At 41.5% G+C, this 23,809-nt stretch overlaps 1 protein-coding gene and 1 long non-coding RNA gene across 3 annotated transcripts in view; one reads left to right on the forward strand and one right to left on the reverse strand.

The window, feature by feature from the left end:
• Nucleotides 1-19,452, reverse strand: part of FERMT1 (FERM domain containing kindlin 1) — a 22,309-nt gene extending 2,857 nt beyond the window's left edge. Inside the window, exons 1-13 of one of the 2 annotated variants that reach the window (XM_042878561.1) lie at nt 19,365-19,452; nt 15,691-15,863; nt 14,260-14,493; nt 12,344-12,490; nt 11,556-11,769; nt 10,446-10,548; nt 8,776-8,883; nt 7,738-7,869; nt 7,542-7,588; nt 4,908-5,032; nt 3,488-3,594; nt 2,340-2,561; nt 713-837 (exon numbers count right to left, since the gene is read on the reverse strand). In XM_042878561.1, the coding sequence (XP_042734495.1) occupies nt 713-837; nt 2,340-2,561; nt 3,488-3,594; nt 4,908-5,032; nt 7,542-7,588; nt 7,738-7,869; nt 8,776-8,883; nt 10,446-10,548; nt 11,556-11,769; nt 12,344-12,490; nt 14,260-14,493; nt 15,691-15,841 (1,715 nt within the window). In that variant the 5' untranslated portion in view covers nt 15,842-15,863; nt 19,365-19,452. Of the gene's footprint in view, nt 1-712; nt 838-2,339; nt 2,562-3,487; nt 3,595-4,907; nt 5,033-7,541; nt 7,592-7,737; nt 7,870-8,775; nt 8,884-10,445; nt 10,549-11,555; nt 11,770-12,343; nt 12,491-14,259; nt 14,494-15,690; nt 15,864-19,364 lie in introns of both variants that reach the window. The other variant, XM_042878553.1, reaches the window with a different exon arrangement.
• A 357-nt stretch (nt 19,453-19,809) lies between these two features.
• LOC122184080 overlaps nt 19,810-23,809 on the forward strand; it is a 115,997-nt gene continuing 111,997 nt past the window's right edge. The window contains exons 1-2 of the long non-coding RNA XR_006180478.1: nt 19,810-21,133; nt 21,736-21,962. This is a non-coding gene — a long non-coding RNA (uncharacterized LOC122184080). The remainder of the gene's footprint in view (nt 21,134-21,735; nt 21,963-23,809) is intronic.

The raw sequence follows: 23,809 nt of genomic DNA on the forward strand, positions 1-23,809 counted from the left end.
TGATTCTTAAGTAGCACTAGGGGAGGTAGTAAGAAATTAAGGAGTGTGCCTCCGAGTATGACTGTGTCAGTACTCTTCATTCCTTTGCTGTTTTGTCAAGAGAAGAGGATGCAGGTCAGATACTTTTGCAGAGCTATGCCATATTCAAGGGAAGCATCTGGGGAAATTGCTGTGAACACAGCAGGACCTTTCTTGTGCTCACTGCTCTTCCAAACTAACCTAAAAGTGGGATTTTGTTTGCTATTTTCTTAAAGAAATGCCAAAGAAATTATGCTCAGCAAAAAGCATGCTTTTGTATTCTAACAACTGAGAAATGGAATGAAAAAAATATAAGGCAAACCTGAGAACATCAACAAGATTTCCCTGTTCTTTTTTTTGGTTTTTTTTTTTTTTTTTTTTTTTTTTTAATTTTTTTTTAATTGTAGAGATTTTATGTCAGGAAGGGTTTAATCTTACTGATGTTATTTCAGGCAAAACCCAGCAGGTTTGTATAAAAGCAAATATAAAAGCATAGTGGAGACTCTCATTCCAGGAATGGAATTACTGAGTGCTACAGCTATAGAAAAATCAGCAGCATGGAAGTTACTACAATTAATAAAGGTCTGTGGGGAAAAAAAAATACTAAGAGAAAGTTTCTATAACAAGGAATCAAATAAATTCCTGAAAATCAGTGACTGCGAACAGCCTGACATCGCTGCAGCAGTGCGATTACCTCACAATGTAGTAGGATAAGCCAAACTCGGGGAGGGACTGCCATGCTTGAATAAAACGCAGCTTTGCTTCCACGAGGGGCATCTGGGATACATTCTGGTGAGCTTCCAGAATACGAGCTGCCAACTGGGAAACACAGCAAGAGAGAAAGATTTCAATTGAACAAAAATATACATGTTTTCACTAAATTAAACAGCATTAGCTCTGATGTCAAGGTATTTAGTGGTCACTGTTCATGCAGTCATACTGCAGAGAGAACCTGGGGATAGACTTAGAGCTATAAGGGCAGAACAGCACAGGAAGGTCTCGGTATTTGGGTTTGTGCTGCACTCAGACTACTTCCAGCATGCCACAAAATGATCTTGTCCTTGTTTGCTGCCCACAGGCCCAATCTGTACTGGGAGCCTGCTGGCAAACAGGGAGGAAGCCTCTGTTCAGTTCCCTCTGCTGTCTACTGGGCAAAAGTATGAGATGGTATTATTAGTGATTCATAGTGTTATAGCACTGCTAAAACAGACTGCTACAGGGTAGCTTGCATTACTAGTGAAATTCTGGCCCATGGCTCCCTGCTGGCCAAGGCAGTTGCAGAAGGCAAACATCTGAATTGCATGTTCATTTTTAATAGGTTCTCCAAATTCAGCTATCCTGGAGTAACAGTTTGTTCTCATTCAGAACCTGCAGTGTCCTATGCCAGAACTTTTTTTAGCCAATTTTTTTATTATTCTTGCCTTGTATTTCTTCTCTGGCAACATGGGCCTTAGTGTACTTGCTCTGGATTGGCTCCATCAATCCACGAATTGATGGAATAGATGGAATACCTCTGGAAAACAGTCTTGCTAGAATGTTAAATGCACTGTTAAGGAGCAGTTCCACACACCTGGAAATGAACTCTTACCACTCTCCAGGTGCTTGGGACACGCTCACAACTGAAGGCAATGAGGGAGGGAAGGAGCTCAGCAAACCCCTCAGGATTTTTTACTAGTGTACCATTTGTTACTCATTTAGGCATCTTATAAGCTCAAGATGCGATGCTCAGGCTAAATACAAATATATTCACAGCAACACAAGTCCCCTTCCTTATGTAGCTGCTCTAATTACTGTGCCGTTTATCTAGTCCTGAAAGCAGACTGTGAAATGTGCAGTCAGCCCCTCTGATTAGGTGATGGGATTTTATGGACAATGCTGAGTAGCATGTACACTATTACTCTGCTTGGAGACTGCATCCTGTGCTCAGGTGGGCTGAACTCTTGACTCAAAGGCACAAATAATTAAATGGAGAGGAAAGAGGAGGGGTACTTGGTTTAAAATGCAGGCAGAATCTTCCCTTCCTTTCTCACTCTGAAGAGACTTTCAGGGACAGCGCCATCAGGAGTATGTGATGAGTGACTTAGGAGGCAGGCAGATGTAGGAATACTTGGAAGAAGAGCTGAGAGAGCTGCCCGGGTTCAATTTAAAAAAAAAGAGATCTCTCACTGAGTATCAAAGGGACAAATGAATAATGCAAGATGATTCTAGTGCATAGCCATCTGGTTTCCAAATGCTGCTTGGAACCAGTCTCATCCTTAAGCAGTCATCTGCCTGGTGTTTGGAACAACCCATTTCCAACTGTAAAGCCATGCTCAGTATACCTGCTTAGACTTGTATTTTTTTGTGTAACGTAGTGAGACAAAGCATTCTGGTTTCATATCTATGCTTTCTGGATCAGAGGCAGCCTGGGGAGACATAGTCCAGTTCTTCATCTTGAGAAATGAAAGGATCTTGTGAACCTCAGGATGATAAGAGCTGTCAGCCATTGTTTTGCCTTTTGAGGCTAAAACAGAAGCAGCCATCCAGCGGGCATACTGATTCTCCTGCAACAAATACAAATGTTGGTATTTCTGGTCAAAGCATTTATGAAGATGGCTCACACATCTTTGTACAGTAAAGCCACTGTACTTAGTACATATGGATACGTAGTTACAATAGTACTGCTGTTCTTCCCTGACTGGGTGAGTTCTGTCTACAGAATCAACCTGCACAACAGTTAGGTTTTAAAGTTTGAAAACCCTTTATCTTGAAAATGTAGTTATTTCTCAAAAAAAAGAGATGCTTTCTTATGCCAAAGAATGTACAATGTAAAACAGTTTTTGCTGTGTCTACAGCTAACATTGGTATGAGCTGCAATTGCAGCTATATGCTATCACTCCTATGTTTGCTAGAACAATTTTGGTATTTCATCCACGTGAATATATCTGGAAAATGGGCTGATGCATGAAGCTACTAGCTGGCAGAAAGAAATCCAGTATTTCTGAATACATTTGATTGGAAATTTTGTGGCATGACTGTTTTCCACATAATAAAATTTTTTACACAGTTTGCATTGATGCATTCCAATGCAAACCAAATACATTTAAATTGAAAGCAAATGTGAGATCCCAATCTTTATCCGTACATAGGGAGTTCTAATTAAGAAAGAGAACAAAAACAAGAACTCGTTCTAAAAAAACTGTACAAAATTTTGTAACTTCTTTGATATTTTTGATAGCACAGTCTTTTATTTTTCCCAGCAAGTCTACTTGGAAACGGATGATAAAGGCAGAATTAATGTCCTTTCCTCCCATCAGCCATTAGATTTTTGTTAGACCACCACATCAGTCTTAAATTTACTGAACATGTAAATAATGAACTCCCCACAGCATTCCTATTTCTCTACACAAATTCTAGAACTGGACTGTGGGTCTTCTAGACATCTGCTCATAAATCAAGGATATAAACTTTCCCTTGTCATGTTACTCACGTTGTCACATCTTAAGTATACTTCATTCATGCCAGCAGCAACAGGAATTAGCAACTTGATTCCAAACTTCTTTGCTGCAACATTTACATCTGGTACAACTTCACATCCTAGATCACAGAAAATGAGAAAGAAATGGATTTATTTAATTACTATCTCGCTAACTTAAGTGCAGTTTTTCAGTATTAATTAGTACTTAAATACTGAAAAACTGCGCTTAACTGTTGCTTTGCTTTAAAATTGAGTGCCAAGACTTTCAAAGATCAAGCCTAATGAAAGCTTTCTGTTCTAGTTCACTGCCTGGCCTGGCTTGCCACGGATATGAATGCTCTGAGCTCAGAGAGCATGTTATTCACTATGGAAGAGACCAGATGTGGCGCTTTCAAGCTTCAGCCTGCTCTTAGGAAATGCTCAACATTTAAAATGGAGTGGAGTTGATGAGACAGAGCATTTTACCTGAAAAGACTTTTTTTCCCCTATTTTACCCTAAGCAACTTATTTTCAGAAGCAATTTAATAGTGAAAATGGGACACAGGTGACATCTGCAACAGAGCTGGTCATTCCAAGGATCCCAGCGATCTCTAGAACTCAGTATTTCATGTTGATGGTGCTACTAAAGGCTTTGTGGACCCAGCAGGAGTCAAGGATGACTAGAGTTACCTTCGTGTCAAGGGACACCAGAGCTGTGAGCTACTTGGTGAGGTTCCAGTCACCCTGACTAGTTTAACCATCCATTTATCTGACCTACTGAGGATGTGCAGATCGGTATGCAGAGCCATCTGTTCACAGGTGTCAATCTGCTTTCTTTTTCAAAAGTTTCTTTTAGGAGGAATCCTGGGCATCACCCATTCCCTGCTGCTGAATATATGGTGCTCCTGCAGGAGTACATGTAGGTGGAAGCTACATAAAATGTTGGTGTGTGCCGTGTACATGCAACGTTTCTCTTCCAGAAGCACCTAAAGCTGGCTGCAGCTATGGAAATCCCCTTGTGTGAAACAAACAAGGCACAGAGAACTTCTTGGAGGTGTTGCTGCACAGAGGTGTACAGGTACAGCATTCTGGATCATCGCATCATCCATACCTCTACTACTACAGAGGTGAGTACTGCCACCTAACAGAGAAGAGAACTATTTGGTAATAAAAGTATCACTCAGAGATCACATTCTCTCTCTGATTCATCTTTAATTGAACTCAGGGGTATGTGCAATTTTACAAGCCAGGTCCAGATAATCTTGTGCTGAATTACTGAATGCTTTCTGTTCAGCCTTCTGAAGATTCAGCCTGCCTGCTCAGGAGTGTCAGTAACTGAAAAAGTAGTTTCAGGACTAAACTGTGCATGCCTTGAGTCTTGCAGAGATCTCTTGATGTTTTCAGTTCATTAATGCAATATAAAAGAGGAAAGAAATGAGAAGAAAACCCCTACCTTTTAGGTTTAGTTTCTCTATGGGTTCTCCCTGTCCAGATTCTTTGTTTTTAAAATAAGATATGGAAGTGTCTTTAAAGACAAACCAATATGGCTTGATAGTTTTGATTGACAGTCTCCTAGGCCTAGAAGAAAAAAAGCAATCACATTTGTTGATATTGAAAGGTACAAAGTGCTAGTTCACTCACCACTACTACTGTACAGCTCAGACTGCCTAGAGGTTACCTACACATGGCTTCAGTTGGGCAACTCACACTTGTGTCATTGAGGGGGAAAGCACATTGCTGGAACCAGCACAACACCCAGGTTGTCCGAGCTGTGTATGTGTTTTTTATCCTAGACTCCAGCTGAATCTTATCTGTAATTTCTTTCCCTCCTTTTATTCCCCCACTCCTATGTGATTTCTCTTATTTTTTCTTCCTTTCCTAAGTGAAGCCATTCCCTTCCAACAAAGAATATATATGTGTGCATGTATGTATAGTTTGTTCTTATACAACAGAAACTTTCCAGCTTTTCCTTAGCTAGGAAATTTGCACCCATCAAACTAACCTGTGTGCACTGAATTGTAATGGAGTAGAGACCATCTTTTTGGCTTTGTCTGAATAATATCTAGCACAACAAAATGTTAATCTTTGTCTAAGTTTCAGAGGTTCTGTAGCACTCCAAGAAGTGGTAATAGTTGAAACCATCTTACTCAACTCTTCACACATGTATATACATGAGTTAATCCTCATTATAAATTATTTTACTTCATTTTGGTGCTTTGCTAAAGCAAACTAATTTCTTTCTAACAGTAGGCAGAAAAATATCAACTTTGGAACTGTAAATTAACTGATGGATACTAACAATTAAACTTAATGGTTGTGCCAGTTCCAGGAGGAGATAAAAATCATAATCCCACTAAAAATCATAATCCCACTAAGAATACTCCAGCAAAACCATGGGGAAAAAAAGCTTAGATTCAGTATTGTGCAAGAGAGAAAAACAGAAGTCTTTGCGCTGTCTTTGTGGAATTCTGCTCTCTTTAGTACTCGCCTTTACATCTGAGATGATGGTATAAATGCTACACAGCTGCACAACAGTGATTTGTTACCTACTCTTGCCTTCTCTAGCGCCTTTCTAAAAGTCCTACTTCAGTCCTTTCTAGAAAATTCAGATCTTTAGGTTTCAATTCCAAACATAATTTTCAAAACTGCCAACTGCTTTGGCTTTCAGTTTTCCAATACAGGGTCAATTTATTTCCCCCCCCAAAAATAAGACTCTGACATTCTCTTAGACTGACAGAATTCTATCACAAGAAGTTAATGAGCACTTTTTTTCAAAGCTTGTTATCATTTCTCTTTTTGAAACAAAACTATACTTCTCCATAATATCATCACCCACCTGAAAGCTGTATTTACTAGTTTGCTAACATAATTTTGAGTAAAAGTTTACTTCTACTTTATTATAAATTATACTACATTATAAGTTATGTATTTATTATAGTTGCATTTATGTGAATACATATGTATATGACATGCAGAAGTTTGCATTTAGATTTATAACTGAGCACATAATTTTACTCCCAAAATGCTGTTGTTCCTTGAAAAGATGTTGTACAGCTTAACCAAATTTCTACAATGTCTTAGATTTAGTAAGCAATTAACCATGTCTACAGGAAATGTTTAATGATGAAAAATAACCACTGAATGTTTTTAAAGCAAACCATTCAACTGCTGAGAAAAAATACACAATGTATTGTTAGAGGCAAGTAGCTGACGGCCCTTCAAATTCTTAAATTCCCTTTAATCCTAAGCCACCTTTGTAATGTGCACGTCAAACACAATTTCTTAATTGGAAATTAATAATATTTAGCAGTTAACAACAGTTAAGCATTTTCAAGTGTAATTTTCAGTTTGCTGAAATATGACCTGTAAACAGAATGAATCTAACAGATATTCCTGTAACAGAAATCTTTATCCTTCTAAAACCTAAAGACTGCTTTGATTAAAGATACTGTAGACTTGAGGTCAGCGTAGTCATTTGTATAACCTTTAAATCAAGATATTATAATGGGACTTCAGAACTGTACTTTCCTCAGTTTTCTTATTCAGGTGAGGTATTACTGAGTTGGTCTACTTTTACTTTTACTCCAACTTGAAAGTCATTTTGATGTTAGAAAAAACAGACTCCACATCTGGTGAGAAAGGGGTAATTATGTTTGTTTTGTTTGAAAAGGAAAAAATCTGCAAGGTTGCCTTCAGAAACCCTTCTCAGGGAAAGCCAAAAGTTCTTTTCCATGTTTCTCATTGGCAGAAATGAATCACAGTGAAGCGTGATTGAGAACAAAACTGTAAATTATTTAGAGACAATGATTGATGAATGCTAGGAAATTACAGAGAAATATAAAGAGCCTAGACTTTTAACAAGCATAAATACAGATGCCACAGTGCTCGAGAAGTTAGAAAGATTTGATGAGAATCTGGCTCAGAAGCAGTAAAAGAAAGATTTGAATAGGGCAACATTAGGCTAGTTAGAGCTAGCTGGTGTATTTGCTCACTTATAACCTCAGGATCTACTGTAAGATTAGAATGCAGTGTTCAAGGGATCTCTTGTATGGTAAGCTTTTTGTTATTATTAGTTTTAATAACTCACCTAACTAGCCTGAGATAATCAGCAAGTTTCGGGATGTCTGTGATGTCCTCCTATCAGGAATAATCAGGAATAATTTTAGTACAATACACTTTGTTATTGTCTGTTAATTCTGTTAAGAAACTGGGAACCGGGAAGGCTCAACAGAGCCAATACATATGATTTGGTGAAAGCAATTCTGGGATGCAAAAAGTCATACCAAAATGTTACTTGATTTTCCACCTTCCAGCGTCACCTCCAGATTAGAAAGTGCAGCTTCTACTTCATCTACTTCTGATTCATTGGTGAAATCTTGTGTCTCTGATGATGATGACAACTTGCTTACGTGATACTAAAATAAATCATCAAGAATCAGATTTGAATGGGCAAATTTATTTCAAATAGTGAGTAGCAACATAGAATCACAACATATGAAAATGCCCTTTGGTTTTCTGGGTCTTGGTGAACTGTGTAAAGCACTGCAATGCAGAACCTCTTAAAGGGAAACTGTAAGTCCTGTGTCATTTCCACTGCAACTGCTGACAAAAGTTTCCAACCTTATCTGTCAAGATTTATATTACTTCACTGTGTATCCATTCTGCATTCTGTGAGGTTGACTCTGCTAACATTCACATTTGTAGCACTGTGACCTGTAAGTGCCATCCACACCAGGTGGAAATTTGACAGGTAAGTTCTGTGGTATTCTATAGTGGCAGGCTGTGAATTTTTGGCAACTTCATTTAAATTTACAAGGAATTTATTACTAATGAATTGTTCTGCCTTATTATGCACAGTAAGGGACCAGGCCACGATAAATCACGTTAAATTTATATGTACTCCATTGCATTTCAGTCTTCACACTGTATTATAAGGTTTCTTTATTTTTGGCTGCTGTGAACATATTCATTCGTGTATTAGATTTTCATGAAGAACAAATGAAAGGGTGGTAGCTGGTATGAGAAGCAACACTTCATAGTAATCCCTTTCAGAATAGACTGGTATCAAAGTAATATCTTGTGTATGGTTAGCTTTAGGTAGTGCTAGTAAATGGTTCCATGAAGCGTATGTGTCAATCTGAGTAATGATATGCTGCCACCAAATTTATTTGTTTTAGTTAGCTGATGCTCCTTACTGTTTCTCACTCAAATAGGAGGCCCCCAGACCAAGGAGACCTATTGGCCTGGGCTCTGTTGAGTTTCTGTCCTAGCTTGTGCCTGCTTCAAGAAAACAGGTTTTGCAGCTTGGATCAAGTACATGCCTGTAGTGCAGCAAAGATCAACATTTCTTCCTCTGTACAGTCAATTTCTTCTAAAAGGATGGCCCAACGGGCTTGCTCATATATTTGGTTTATTCGCACGGCATCATACTGTAGCAGAAAAAGAACAACACTGGTCATTGATGGCAATCAAGGTACAGATTCACGATCAGCTGCAGCTAATCTAACGATTGATGATCTAACTGATGATCTAACATTGGACTGAAGCCATAGAAGTTGTTTCCTTCCTCTCCCCAACTTCTGCCCTGCTGTATGTTCCCATCCTTCTCTTATACGAGCTCGCATGACTGCAATCGCACAGTGACTTGCTGATCCAACAGAAAATTAACGAGGACTTTGTGGCTGAAGTAGAAGGAAAGACTGAGACTTCCCTTTTTGTGGTAGTAGGTTTTGGACTGGCTTTCACCAAATGTGGAACCACACTGAAAGTGAAAATAACACCACACGGCTGACAGGAATATGATATTCAATAGCTTGCCACCGCCAAAAGACAGAAATTCTTAGACCTTACTTCCTCTCTTTTGCTTTTGGCTTTTTTGGTTTTTGCTCTCCTCTTTCACTGGCTTGACGTTTGTCAGATCCTGCTGTGAACTGCTTTAATTCACTCTCCATTTTTTCAGTGTGGATTAGTTTAAATTTGTTTGGTTAGTAAGCTGAAGTGAGTCATGGATACGCAAGCTCCAGAGCTGGTGGAAGGCAGCTGACGGGATGATGAACCTGGGAGCATGACCTCTCTCTTTCAATAGCTTCAGGCTAAATAATAGCTCATTGCTATCTTAGGTTATTTCATGGCTATGGCAAAGAGTGGAAATGTCAGGGCTGCTGAAGCTGAGGCTCCTATTTGATTTCTAGTGGGAATGGTATTTCACCTAAAACATATGACCTGAACTAAAAAATGCCCTTCTATTTAGCTGAGGTGCCTGAAAGAAAACAGGTTCACAGAATTTACGGAAAATAATGATATGAAAGCCAAACCCCTTTCACATTTAACTCTTGATTTATGCTGGTCAATAATCACAGTTTAATTTCTTTAAATGTACCACCCAGGCCCTTAAAAACTTTGGCTTAATGAAACCACAGTGTCTGACTGACTTTTACTGGAATTAAACACAGTAAGAGGCAAAAAACCATATAAGTGATTTTCGAAGACTAAGTCTTGCTTTCACATGGGACTCAAATACTTTCACTGAGCTTTCCAGAAGTTTTTAATCATCCAGATACATTGAAACTAATTTAAGTGCCTTGGAGCTTCAGAAGGCTTGAGTCCAGAAAAGCTGAATATTCCTTGAAGGGCAGCAGAACATTAATGTCACTTTCTCTCCTATTTTCAAAAATAGGGCTTATACTTCTAGATCATTTAGGTTTAGTTTTTCCCTTCGTTTTTCTTGTTAGAAGTGAAATGGAAAGTAAACTGTCCTCTACAGATACTGTTTCTGGTGCTCTTCAGATCTCATCTTTACACTTAAGATCTTATCACAATGGTAATTCTGTGTCTAGAGGGGAAAAGTGCAGCTATAGCTGAGGGGCAGAATTAGATTTTGATCTCTTAAAGGCCTGTGACAAATCCTAGCTAAAATTCAGTATCTTTGTGCTACAGCTTCTTAACATGAAAGCAGCCAAATAGTGAGTAACAATAAAGACAAAGTTCTTACTTTTGGATTCAAATCAAAGAAAGTGTAATATTTAAAGCGTAGAAGAAGCTGGTCATCCTCCAGAATTCCTTGTTCCATAAGTGATCGAGATGAATCTAGCCAGCTGTGGAAGAAAACAACTCTCAAATTCATTTGTATGGGAAAACCGTCACACCTGCAAAGCTGCAGTGTTGTTATGAAACAGAAATGGTAATGAACAGCTCTAAGTCTTGCAAGTCAGGGAAAAATTCACATTTCAAGTCATAACTTGACTAAGTGGAATATTCATATAGATTTCCAATTCTCATTGTATGAACACAGTACCTAAAATCTTCCTCTTTTTTTTTTTTCTCAACTACTACTCAAAACATCAGGACTAGATGCCAGAAACTGGGCAGTAAGTAATCATTGACTTGGCTATGCCAGTAAGATTGTTGTTAACTGACCTCCAGAAATGAGAATTTAATTCAGGCCATGTTATCTTTAGAACTCTTGCTTTTAATTGCAGTATTTGCTGTTTTATAATTCCAGCTACTTTTGTCCTTTCGTAAAATGCAGGGACATATTAAAGTTACTGCTAAATGCCTCACAGATCTCAAACAGGACAATCCAAGGCTAGAAAGACAATCTTCTCACACACTTGCATACCTAAACCCCCTAGCACGCTGTATTCTTCTGTGCTGTCCAGTAATCAGTGCTTGCTTTTGCAAAATTCAAGAACTCACATAGTCTTAATTCATCAGAACTTACTGAATTTATCCACGTGTATCTCTACTGTTCCTTTAAAGTCTTCAGAGTTTGCTAACCAGTCTTTTGCTATACTCAGTGCTACTCACTTTACTGGATTTACTTTCATCTAACAGAATTTAGTCTGAAGCCTGCACAGTTGTATCATTCATCACTCTAAAACAAGATCATCTGATCTTGAAGAAGGAAAGAACATCAAAAATAGTGTAAGTATTTTCAAAACAAACCCTCGATCAAAGCACATTTGTAAGTATAAATACAGCCATTTATCAAGGTTTTATTTTCAAGGTCTACTTTGCCTTTAGTAAGCTGAATTTTGAATTTTTGGCCATTAATGCCACCTCTGTTCAGCCAGCTTTTAAAGAAGTCAGAGAGCCGTCTTACCCTGCATTGAGTTTGGCTTTGTCAGCTAAAGTCCGAGGCTGGTACATCTCTGCTAGTGCTTCTGGAGAACAGTTGGGATGACTGAAGGCAAGGATGCTGCAGTTCTGCTCAGTCAAGGGACTATCACTGAACCAGGTGATTGTAGAAGAAGCTGGTGTCCCACTGATGGGATCGTAAGTGGGCGTCATGGTTTTACTGTATAAACCTGGACTCGCTGCAAGTTAAAGCAGTAAAGTATTATTCCAAGGAAAACTGCCTTCAGACTTAGGTAGTCTACCATTTCCCATTGCAAAAGACTAGCTAACCTCTGTCTTTTGAGACACTACTATCTCTGCTGTTTGCAGAACCCTTGTCTTTTTACAGGCCAAGTGCCTTAAGGGATAAAAGTGCTTTTCCTTCTTCTGTGAGGTACATCTCATTTGTGTTAGATACAGGAAACGCTCTCATTTTTTCATTTCACTTTTTCCTTGCAGATTGCTAAAACTGTCCATTTTTTTAAAAGTCTGATCTCACATTTTTAAAGAGCAGCAGCACATCCTGTGTGCAGGGCCACAGCTGATCACCTGTTTTGTGCTACTGCCTTTCAAACAACAATGGAAAGTAAAACATTTACACAATAGAAGAATATAAATATACTGGGGATTTTTTGAAGCTAATTTAAACTCAGCTATGTCTCTGTAACTACAACCCTACACTGAAATGCTCTCCTTGGGTTTAATTGCATAACAGAATTCCTTCCTCTTTTTTCTTTCAGTCAGAAGAAGAAAATCTTACTAGCTTCTCATTACCTGACAATCCAGAACTTGTTGGAGAGTTGCACAAGTTTAAAATGTCCTCTGTAACCACTTCTTTGCTATTCTTATCTTTTTTCTTCTTCTTCCTGAGTGTATCTTCTGACTGTTTCAACAAAGAGAGTTCTTCTGACCGTCTGATATCTACAATGGCAATTTGGGAAATGAAGGAACATGAAACATAGGAAACTTAGAAGACTACGTCCAGAAAAAGCCCCATGATTAGTAACAACGTCTGGGGAAGCTCCATATTTCTCTCTGAACCTGAATTTCAGCAGTTTGAAAAGAAAATCTAGTAATAGAAATAGAAAAATAGAAAATCTAGTAATTCAGCGACAAGGCCAGAGGATGGGCAGCGAGGGTGAGTTTTGCAAGCATTCAGTCCTGCTTTCCTAGCAAATGTCACTATGGCTTAGAATATGAGGATGAAAACTCTGTCCCTAAAGGCTCCGCAGTAACCTTTGAGCATAAACTCAATTAAATGTATGATTTAAGAATAAGGAAGAACGGAAATGGAAACGCTGTATTTGAAATTCACTCCTTTGGGTTTTTTTTTTTTTTTGCTTAAAAATTTCTTATTTTACCTTGTTGATATTGTATTCTATTCTATACCAGTCTTGTTGATATTCTGTTCCCTACTGCAGTACTGATTCAGACATGTATTATCAGCTGCAAATCTAAAAAACGTGCAAAATACTTCCATGTTGGGTAAGCAAAGACATTTTAAGCTCCGTTCATGTATGAGAAGAGTTAGAAGATTTAATCTGAGAGAAAAACGCGGATAGAAATATTTAATTAAGCCAAATGTCAGTTGAGCAATTATGGCACTTTTATCAGAGTTGTTAGATGTAATAAATGCACAGTCCACTGCTAGAAGAAATTGAAAGCTATATTGTGGTCAGTGTATCATAGAATAGCTTAGGTTGGAGGGGACCTTCGAGATCATCTAGTTCCAAACCCCTGCCAGCGTTGCCAGCTGCTAGATCAGGCTGCTCAGGGCCCCATCCAACCCCGCCCTGAGTGTCTGCTGGGTTGGCATATCCACAGCCTCTCTGGGCAATCTGCTGTTCCAGTACTTCACCATCCTCCAAGTAAAAAACTTCTTTCTAACATCCAACCTAAATCTCCCCTCTTTTAGTTTAAAGCCATCCCTCACTGTCCTATCACTGTCAGATCGTGTAAAAACTCAGATCCCCTCCTGTTTATAAGCTCCTTCAAGTACTGGAAGGCTACAGAGAGGTCTCCCCGGAGCCTTTCTGAGGTGCTCCAGCCCTTTGTTGCCTCCTCTGGACCCACTCCAACAGCTCTGCATCCTTCTTGTACTCAGGGCCCCAGACGTGGATGCAGTACTCCAGGTGGGGCCTTGCAAGAGGAGAGCAGAGGGGGACAATCCTCTCCCTCTCCCTGCTGCCACCCCTCTGTTGATGCAGCCCAGGATACTGCTGGTGCTCCAGGCTGCAAGCCCACGCTGCTGACTCACGTACAGCTTTTTGTCCATCAGGATCCCCAAGTTCTTTCTGCAGGGCTGCTTTCAATGAGTTCTTCTCCCAGTCTATACTTGTATTTGGGACTGCCTCAACCCAAGTTCAACACCATGCATTTGGCCTAGTTAAACCTCATTAGGTTTTCGTGTGCCCACTTTCTTGAGTGCACCATCAGCAGGACTTCAACCATCCAGTACTCTTGCAGCTCATTTCTGACACTGTTTTCAGCACAGTGGGAACCACTGGCATGCACAAAAACCAGAACAACTGTCTTTTCTCAACTCAATGAAACCTCAATGAAACTCAATCCTACCTCAACTCAATGGAACAACTTCTTGAGCTAGCAGGGAGTAAGGATTTTACCTGAAAACAAAGCTGCTCAATAAAATGCTCCAGTTTAGCTGCCAGAGGAGATTTAGCTTTACTTACTGAGAATTTTGCAGATGTCACTGACAGCTTTGAATACCACAGAAGAGAAGCTGACTTTCAGTCTCACCGTCTTCATGTTTGGCAAGCGAAGCCGCAGCATTTTGTGCTGAGTAGTAAAGAGCAGCTTAGCATCTGCCTGTACCCCGCATTTATCAAGAGTCCAGTGGGTTTTCAGTAGCCAGCACTTTTTTTGCTCCCACCAAAGGGCATAGTCTGACCAATCTTGTGACACCTCTAGAAAGAAAACAAAAACAATATGGTTCTTAATAAGTCCAGTAACTAACATACAGACAAATCGGCTTTGGAAACAGTACTCTGCATATGGGAGAATTTACATTAAAATTATAGTTCCAGTTCCTCAGACCTAGACCCCATTTGCTGAATACTTGTTACAGGTGCTGGGATTTAACTTTGTTTTCCTTGAAGAATTAAGCTAGATGCTGACTGTGGCACTGTCTTAATCTTGCAGATATCCACAGGGAAAGCACATCTGAATGTGGTGCTGTGCATGGTCCAATACTACTTGGATTGTGCTGGGATGTGGAATAATAATAAGGGGACCCACTCTGCAACTCAACAGCGTGAGCTCAAAATACCTCGTGCACACGCAGATGGGCACAAGTTCTTCCATGGTCTCCTGCAAAGCACTGCTGAACAGATCATCTCTTTAGCCTTAAGAACCAGCAGTAAGTTCCTTGAGGTTTTGGTGACATGCAGCAAAAGTCTCTTTCAGTGATTCAGTTTTCCTCGTTGACTGCACAGTTAATCAGGATGCTCACAAGAACAAGATTTACTGTGTTGGCAGTAAGCCCTGTACCAATCAGGAGAGTGTTAACAAGCTCTAACAAATAAGATGGCCTCTACCACACAGGATAAAGAAACTTACAAGAGAAGTACAAACTTGTAAGGGAGGTAGAGTCAGTATGCTGTGATGTGGTACAAATAAATCTTTCAATGGTCTCTGCAGAAGAGCAGACTGATGAGGCTGACTGAGGACAGCCAGTGGTTGACTACAAAAGCATCTCAGTGAAAAGACAGCTGCCAAAAGATAACTGTCTTGTTTCACTAATATGGACTTGCATTTGTTTTGATTAAATAAAAATGTTGGGGTCCTTTCTACTTTGAAAACTATGCAGACAAAGAAAAGCTCTGAATCAAGATAGGAGATAGAAGACTTTGTGAGTTCCATGGAGGATTTTGGAAGGGTGAACAATAGCTTTAGTCTGATTAGTTTTGAGCCCTTAGCTATCCTGACATGAAAGATGACAAAACCTTGACTAAATGAGATTGAAAAGCACATACATTGATTAAGGAAAGAGACAAAACATTGCTGCTCTTAATTCCACGGGGACATCTGCAATTAAATGGATTAAAGGAAAGCTTCACATATTATTTTAATAACACCATACAAATGAAACGGTCTTTACTCACTGATTTGTTCCACTAATTTCAGCATCACTCCTCCAATATGAAGGTCCCCTGTGACCCGCAGTGTAAATTCCTTTTGCTCTTCTTCACACTGATGATCAACTATCACCAAGAGCTCCCAGGTGTTAGACCCGTAAGCACTTGAGGAAATCATTTTCCAAAGATCTGTGCAAGCTCTGCAAAAACCAAACAAAAAGGGTATTTTTTTCCTTATTTTTTCCTCTACTCTTTGAAAGTAACGGATATCTTCACAGTCTCAAAACATATCCATACTGCCAAGATTTCAGAGTAGCCTTAGTAGGAAATTCAGATTTGTTATCTTGTTACCCCTGAACTAAACTCTGTTCTTGTGATTACTCTTGCAAGACAGAGTGGGATTTTTTTAAATTCTGGATGTATTTTTTTTCCCTAACTCAATTGTCACTCATAGGGTAGAAAGAGCCCAATTTCATTCCGGTTTCCCCAATGCCAGGGACACTGCAAATAGTTGTAGGTGGAATCTGTTCCGGCAATCTATCCAGTGAAGAGAGGAATTTTGTTGACTTTTACACTCACGGCTGTAATTTTCACTGCAAATAAAAGTTTACATTTAGAGCAAAAGGCAGAAGAGTTCTACCAGAGTATTTTACCTATTAGGGTAGGTGTGTGTGGGAGTGTACAAACAACTTTAGTGGCTCTTTGCCAGCAACATCAAGGCACGTAGCAGCAGTTCCAGCTGACTGTCTGCTTCTGCAGGGATGAAAGCACGTATCCTGTCTCAGCATGGTGAATCACCTGAGATTCCACCAGGCTCCTGCCAGGACAGGTACATAGTAATCATGCCAAGCCAGACTAGAAGAGATGCTCACAGTAGAAGCAAAGCAGGTTATCATCAGTAGAGTTTTGCTAATTAGTGAAGAAGGAGCTTGTAGGCACACAGTGCCTGACGCTGCATGAAGCATTTGGGATATTTACCCAGTGAAAGAAGACAGCAGATTATCACTCAGGGTCCCATCAAACTGAACCCTAAGAAACAAACCTTTACAGTGGAAGTGTAGGCAATAGAGTGGATGACTTCCATTTAACGCAGACATTCAGCAATGTCTGAGAGTTCAAGTCACAAACAAAGACTTTGCCTATGGTGCTGTACACAGACTGCTTGAACATATAAATCAACTAGTACTTGTTTACAAAGAAGGCTAGAAGGGACACAGCAATGCTAACAGACTTCTGTAGATCCTTAAAAAAAACAACATTTAGCAGTTACATCATTTAGCCTAAGTTAGGTCAAAATATAAGATCAAGGCCCATTCTCACAGGTGAGGAGTGGCAGAAGGAATGAACACAGCACTGATCACAGGACAAAAGCAGACTTGTTTAGGTTATATGAATGTAAAATGAAGCTAAGGGTTAAGCACTTCATGCCTAGAAACAGGGTTTTCTAGTTTTTATTCCACCTATGCACCAAATTCATAATAATACAGCTTTATGTTACTGATTAGATAACAAAGGAGGGTTTATGTGCCAAAAGATACTATTTGAAGGCAGAGCCGAGTTCAATGTTCAGAGGTTCCTTTCCAGAGGCACAAAGAGGCTCAACAGCCAACCTGTTACTGCTTAATCTTCTCCAGACTTTCAAATGTTCTTCCTAACTTCTTACAGCTTAAAAATTTCAATAGGAAGACTTCTGATTTTTTGTTAAATTACATATAATTTACATTTTATGTAATGTACATGCAATTTACATTACAATAATATGTAGTATTTGTACTATGGAGTATAGTATAAAGTCATCTAAGCATTTCAGTCAAGTTCTTTGAAAATCTGTTCTCAGAATACCACTGTTTCTGGTTTCTTGGTTTCTAACTCCTTTGGGTTGAGGCCATACTTTGTGGCAATCCTACTGACATAAAACTGGATATCTAAGGGATAATACAAATATGGTGGCAATGACAAATCTACTACTAAGAAAGAATGATTCCAAATGTAAAGGCAATGAAAACGTATGTGTTAAGATTTGATTTATGCCAAAAGAAGATGAATGATAACATAAAGGAAACGACCTATCCGGCTCAAAGCCATCATTGATGCAGTGGTTTTCCCCTAAAAGGAGTTTCATTGGAACAGTGCTGGGAGTCTGCCCTGCATGGCTAAAATCGTGACTTAGAACAGAGAGCTCTAACTCAGAACAACGAAAGGCCAATTTACACGGAGGAACAAATGCCATTATGTTCCTGCATGTGTCAGCCTACACCTTTTCACCAAATAGTTACTGAACTAAAAACTAACAAGGGCTGGTACTTAACCAAGAAGTCTGTTTTGTCTTGGTAGATAAAGGCATCACGCTGTACACTGGACAACACTACAGCTGTACTACTTCTGGGATAGAGCTGGGATTTTGCATTTGTGCTGCTGTGCGCTATATGGATTTACTAGCTTAGGTATGCTTTAGAACAGGGCACTGTGCCTCTCGTGGAGGCAGTGTTCAAGAGTTCCTGAATCCTGGCGCACCAGAATTCAGCAGAAGGGGAATACAGCATGCAGGAGATCAGTTGTTACCACTGCACTTTATTCACAGCAACAGGAAAGTCAGAACGCCACCAATCACACTCCTGAGCATCCGTAACAGCATCAAAATACATAAAAATCGACAGCTGACTAAGCATGAGGAACATGTATTTCAGTTCAAGTGCAGGTATGAAATCTGGCAGAGCCGTAACTTCTGCCTACACTTCTGTCTATCGTGAGGCAGTATTATTACTGAATTATTCTCATCCATCCAGCAAAACCGTATAGGTAACTTCTTTTTAAATGCACATTAGCTTGCCAATCCAATTCTGTGTACAAACGCTTGTGCTGATGTGGGTGAAAACGAGCAGCCCGAGGGCTGGGAGAGCCTCACTCGCATTGCGGCTTGCAGGGCCTGGAAAACCATGGCCTGAGAGCAGCTAATTCTGGCACCCCGTCATTCCCTGAAGCTGCTCTCCTCCCCACTTCCTCCTCGAGAGGTTTTAGTCTGATGATAAGAAAACACAACCACCAGTAAATCCATCACAGAACAAAGCCCGGTCTCAAAAAAGCGGCAAACCACGCAACGTGGACAACTGACTGTTGAGCACGAAAAACAAAAGAAACGGCCCGAACTGCCAAGAGGGGCCGCGCACGTCCCGTGCCTTAAACTTCAGGTGGGCTCTGCATGTGCCGGTGGGGCAGCGTCACGGCACAGCCTTTTGGCCAACGCAAACCTCCAGTGCAGCCGTTACACCCGCACGGAGCTCGGCGCAGATTTTAGCCCCAACCTTCGAACTTCGTGTGGAAATACAGAAGGACGTGACCTTGTCTGCGCAGGCACGCGTTCACCTTCAGGTTAAGCGGGGAAAACACGCAGCGTGCCGCCGATCGCCCCGCACGCTCGCGGGCCGGGCAGCCGTCCTCAGAAGGCGACGGCGAGGAGCGCATTCCGCACGGAGCGCAGGCCTTTGAGGAAGTGCCCGGCTGCTGACACCCCAGCGAGGAGATTTCCCGGACGGGCCTCGGGTGGGCTCGACTCGCACCGCAGCGATTAAAACAGCTCCCCAGATAACAGCAACAAACTCAGCCGACCCCACGCTCGCCGCCGCTCCGCGCTCCTCGCCCCGGCAAGGATTGCCCCGCCGCCCCCAGTCCGCGCCGCTCCCCGCTCTCGCTCGCTCACTCACTCGGGCCCGGCCCGGCCGTCCCTCGCTTCCCCGCCCGGCTCCTGCTCCCTTCGCCCGCACCTGGCGTCTCAGCGCCGGGAGGAGGAGCGGCGCCCTGCCCGGCCCTACCCGCGCCGCGGCGGGGCCCCGGGGGCTGCACCGCTTAGGGAGCGGCCCCGCTCCCGCCCCCTCTCTCCGCGACAGCCAGCCGGCGGCACCCCGGGGCCGGGCAACGCGTCCCTGCCCCGGCCTGCCCTGCCCTCCGCCCCCGTCCCGGCGGGCAGCGACAAGCCGGAGCGCTGCTGTCGCGCTGCCCCGGCGGGGGGCCGCTTTGCTCCGCGCGGGGCTGTGCTCGGGTCTCCTCGCGCCGTGAGCGCCGAGGGGCCGCCTCTCGTTTGCAGGTGTCCAGAGAACGCCTGGCAAGCAACCGACGTGCCCACGTTAACTCTTTGCTCTTCAAAATACGGAGCACCGACAAGTCCGAGTGACAGCCGGGGACGGAACCTGGCTCTGCTTATTGTACTGTCGGTGTCCGGGGGAGGTTGGCTGTTGCGGTCGCGGTGGCTGGGCCGTGAGGAAGGCTGCCGCGGGGAAGTTGAGAGCCGCCCTCGTGAGCGCGGAGCTGGAAGCCATGTCGGGAATGCTCCCTATCTCACCATTAGGAAGTGAAGGCTGCTGCGAAGAAACCATAAATATGATGTAGAAGTTAATATTTAACGTCAGAGTAACTTTTAAAAAGCTTTGACTCCATATCCAGTTACTGTTTGCGAATGTAGCTACGCAGATAAAAGCTGCTTTGAAGTGACTGCAGATAAAGGCTTTCCTTTTGTCCTGGAAGGCTTCCTGTGTGAGCTGGATGTCGGGTGTGGAGCTGGGAGGTGGGACAGCCCAACGTCCCCAGGGCCAAACCCGGGGCCTGTATGCGTGGGGAAATACAGAGTTACTGCTTTCAGGATGCTGTTGAGGAGCTTGACATCAGTGGTCATTGGAGAATTCAGTTCTGAGGGTAAAATGCCAGAGAGTAGAAACGCATTTGCAGTGTAGGGATGCATTATGATGAGCAAAGTGAGTTTGATTGACTGGAAGAGGATAAGTGCTTCTCTAAAAGGCAAATTCCCACAGAAAACCTTTCTCCCCGCAAACTTTTGACCTGCGTAGCGTGTGTAGTGACTGGGTACAACAGAACAAGGAAGAAAAATCGACAGAGGAAAACAGAGAAAATCAACGAAAACGTTCTTTCTTATTGAACTCTTATCCTGGAAAATGAGTCCCCAGAGGCTGGAGAGGTGGAAGGGGTGCATCTCTGAAACTTCATTGGGAGCAAACAGTTACTCTCATTAGAAAAAGCAGATGTGAAGTAACTGAACCACAGATAAAATCACACGACCTTTGGTCCCTTTATTGCTGCCATAGATTCAGCCACTGAACTGCTCAGGCAACACTGATCTTTTTAGATTGCAGGCACACCAGAAACATGTAAACATCAAACATCCTTTAACTCAAAAACTTGAAAACAAATGCCTTTCTAGACTCAGTCACTTGGAAGCACTGATGGACCTTTAATTGCCCTAACCAGCCTCACCTGAGCCCTCCTGGCTCCTGCTTATGAACCCAGTAGCAGCTGTTGAGCTCGGATTTAGGTTTTCAGTCTCTGTGTGAGTGATGCTGGTGCCTTAGGTGATTGTGGCACTGAAGGGGCTACTTTGCTTTCTTCTTCCTTGCACTCCTGTTGCTTGGGAGTGGCTTAATTCAGCAGTTGGCTGGCTGTTAGATCTTCACAGTGCAGTTGGGTAAGTTATCTATTTGTTTTTTGAGTATGGATATGTATACAGTTGAGCAAATAACTTTTCACAGAAAATGCCTTTGAGAGATTTGAAACTCAGGGCTGAGTTATTTTCAGTAGTTAGACTGAACCATCCTGGTTCCCTTGGTGGTTGCTCCCCATAAGACTTGTGCTGCAGACCCTTTGTAGCTTCATTGCCCTTCTCTGGACTTGCTCTAGGGCCTCAGCTTCTGTAATGAGGGGCTCAGCCCTGAATGCAACGTTCAAGGTGTGGTGTCACCAATGGTGACTACAAAGAGAGAAGGTGCAGAGATCTAAAGAAACTTGTAAGGTGCTGGGTTGTGACAGCTTGGCTTGGTAGAAACATGTTGCATTGTTTAAAAAAAAAACACAAAGTTTTTCCTCTTGGGGGGGTAAAACTGCAAGCCCTTGATTAAAGAAGGCAAAACAAATAAACAAGAAAACCTCAGCTGATAATTAATGAGGTATAAACAATGGTGACTGCTAAGCCCAGAGTATTAATGAACACTGAATTTAATCTCCAAGCCAGTGTGAGTCTTGATGTCTCCTAAGTTCAAGTGCTATTTATTTTGTTTGTTTGTTTTTCAGTCCTTTGTGAATAACTGAGCTGAGGGAAGAGAATGTAGAGGCTGATATCAGTGTTCTGCTGTGCAAGGTGCTATGAGGCATGTTCTTCCTGGACTGCTGTAAGGTTGCTGGAGATAATTCTGTAACCCATCCACCAGATCAGTTTAAAAAGAAAATGCATTTACTGTACACTGGGGAAGCTGGATGAAGAAGAGATATGGAAAAAGCCAGAAGACAATGAAGTCTGGGTAAGTTCTTGAGTCTAATATGAACTTTTACAAGATGTAGGTATCAGGAAAAAAGTGTTTTTTTTTTTTTGTTTTTTTTTTTTTTTTTTTTTTTTCAGTCAGCATTGAACAATACCTGCACTACAAAAGGCAGTGATGCTTTACTTCTGAAAAGTTGCAGAGTTAAAGTATGTTTTGGGGGCAGAGTGCTCATTTTCATCTATCTCGCAGGAGGCTGAGTAAATCAGTTTTGGAGAAGTGTGATTTGTCCTTCCAGAATAGTGAATGGGGAAGACTGTAATTGAGCAACAGCTGTTCTCTACTGTAGTTCTTGTAGAAAATCATAGGAAGCCTCAGTTTGCATCCTCTACCTTCTTTATCAGTTTACATGCTAAAATCCCCAGCAGTCAATAATGGGGCTTACTAGAGGCAGTACCTGTATCTTCACCTGTTGATTTAGAGTCAGCTCATTTAGTTCCAAGTTTGAACTCCCTTTAGGATCTATTAATGTCTGTAGTAAAGTCTCTTAGTGGATAAATGTGTATTTTGAAAGCATGGGAAGGTAACGTGAGAAAAACAGAAAAATGTATATTATTGGTTTTCTAAATGTATTTCTTTTGGTACGCTTTTTACAGATCCTTTTTACTTTTATTAGGCCAATGTTTTAAGTTACCACCAAGCAGACATACAAGACTTTCTCTTTAGTCTCCTGGAATCGTTATTTCTTGTGTTTATGTTCCCCTTAACAAGCACAAGGCACGGAATAACCTTTTCTCTTGGTGGGTCTCTGTATATTCATCATGCTTTTATCTTAATTATGGGAAGAAAACTTGCTCAGCATCAAGCTTCAAACACTGTTTGGGCCACTTCAGTTCATGGATGCATGTGGTCTTCAAATTCATGTTACGTTCCAGCCAGCCGTACTTTAAATCATTATTGCATCCTCCCTTTAAGTGCCTAAGGATACGAAAGAATTGGTTGTTGTGGAGGTAAGTGAGCTAGCATGTTGCCTGATGCTTCCAAAAGTACTTGGAGCTCAGTTATTTTTCTGTGTTGTTCCTCTTGTGAATCTCTGTAACTACATGAAGCTTTGTGTAGCAGGCTGTGTGTGTGGTGGCAGTGTTTGCATACAGCTGATGTGGGATCTGTTCTCCAGTCAGTGCTAGTGACCTGTGATTAACTTCAGTAGTGCGACTTTGTGCAATTGAAGCTAACGAAGGCAGAGCTTCTGTTAGCTGTAAGAAGGTCAGTTTTTTTTCCCCATTGTGACTATATAATTGTAATGTAGTCTAAGCTATGTTAGCTGTTTGAGGTTGATGTTAATATGTTAGCATGAATGTGCAGTGCTGTGAGTGAGTGATCAGAGCTAATGCTGCGGTTTGTTACTGGTAGGTATGTGGACGAGTACCAAGTGAATACATGGAAGGAGAAAGTCATGAATAGCAGAAGCATGACTTGCAGGTGAAGGGAAAATAGCATCTCTTTCTCATTGACATGCTCACTGCACCTGCTTTGGTCAAGAAAAGTTTAGACTGCAGTGATGCCACGATCAAATACTTCCTTCCTCTCTGTAAACAAACTTTCCCAACCAAATTGTGTCGGGCTGAGTCAAATGTGGATCCGGAGAACCACAGGGGGCAGGGTGTGGGAAATTGTCAACTCACTGCAAGCGTGGATTTTCCTCACTTCTTCTTAGATGCTTACTCACTTCAGCTTTTCTCAAGTCATGGGAGAGTTCCCTGAGTTTGGAACGCAGGAGATGAATGCTGAATGTAGCCTTTGAGGTAAAAGCTGCATAAGACTTCTGTAAAATACTGACAGATGGCCTTGTAAGTATCTGACACCTTTGGTCTTCATGAAGTCTTGAA

The sequence above is a fragment of the Lagopus leucura genome, unplaced genomic scaffold, assembly GCF_019238085.1.
Source record: "Lagopus leucura isolate 7727_CA_CO unplaced genomic scaffold, USGS_WTPT01 Super-Scaffold_73, whole genome shotgun sequence".
Taxonomy (NCBI): domain Eukaryota; kingdom Metazoa; phylum Chordata; class Aves; order Galliformes; family Phasianidae; genus Lagopus; species Lagopus leucura.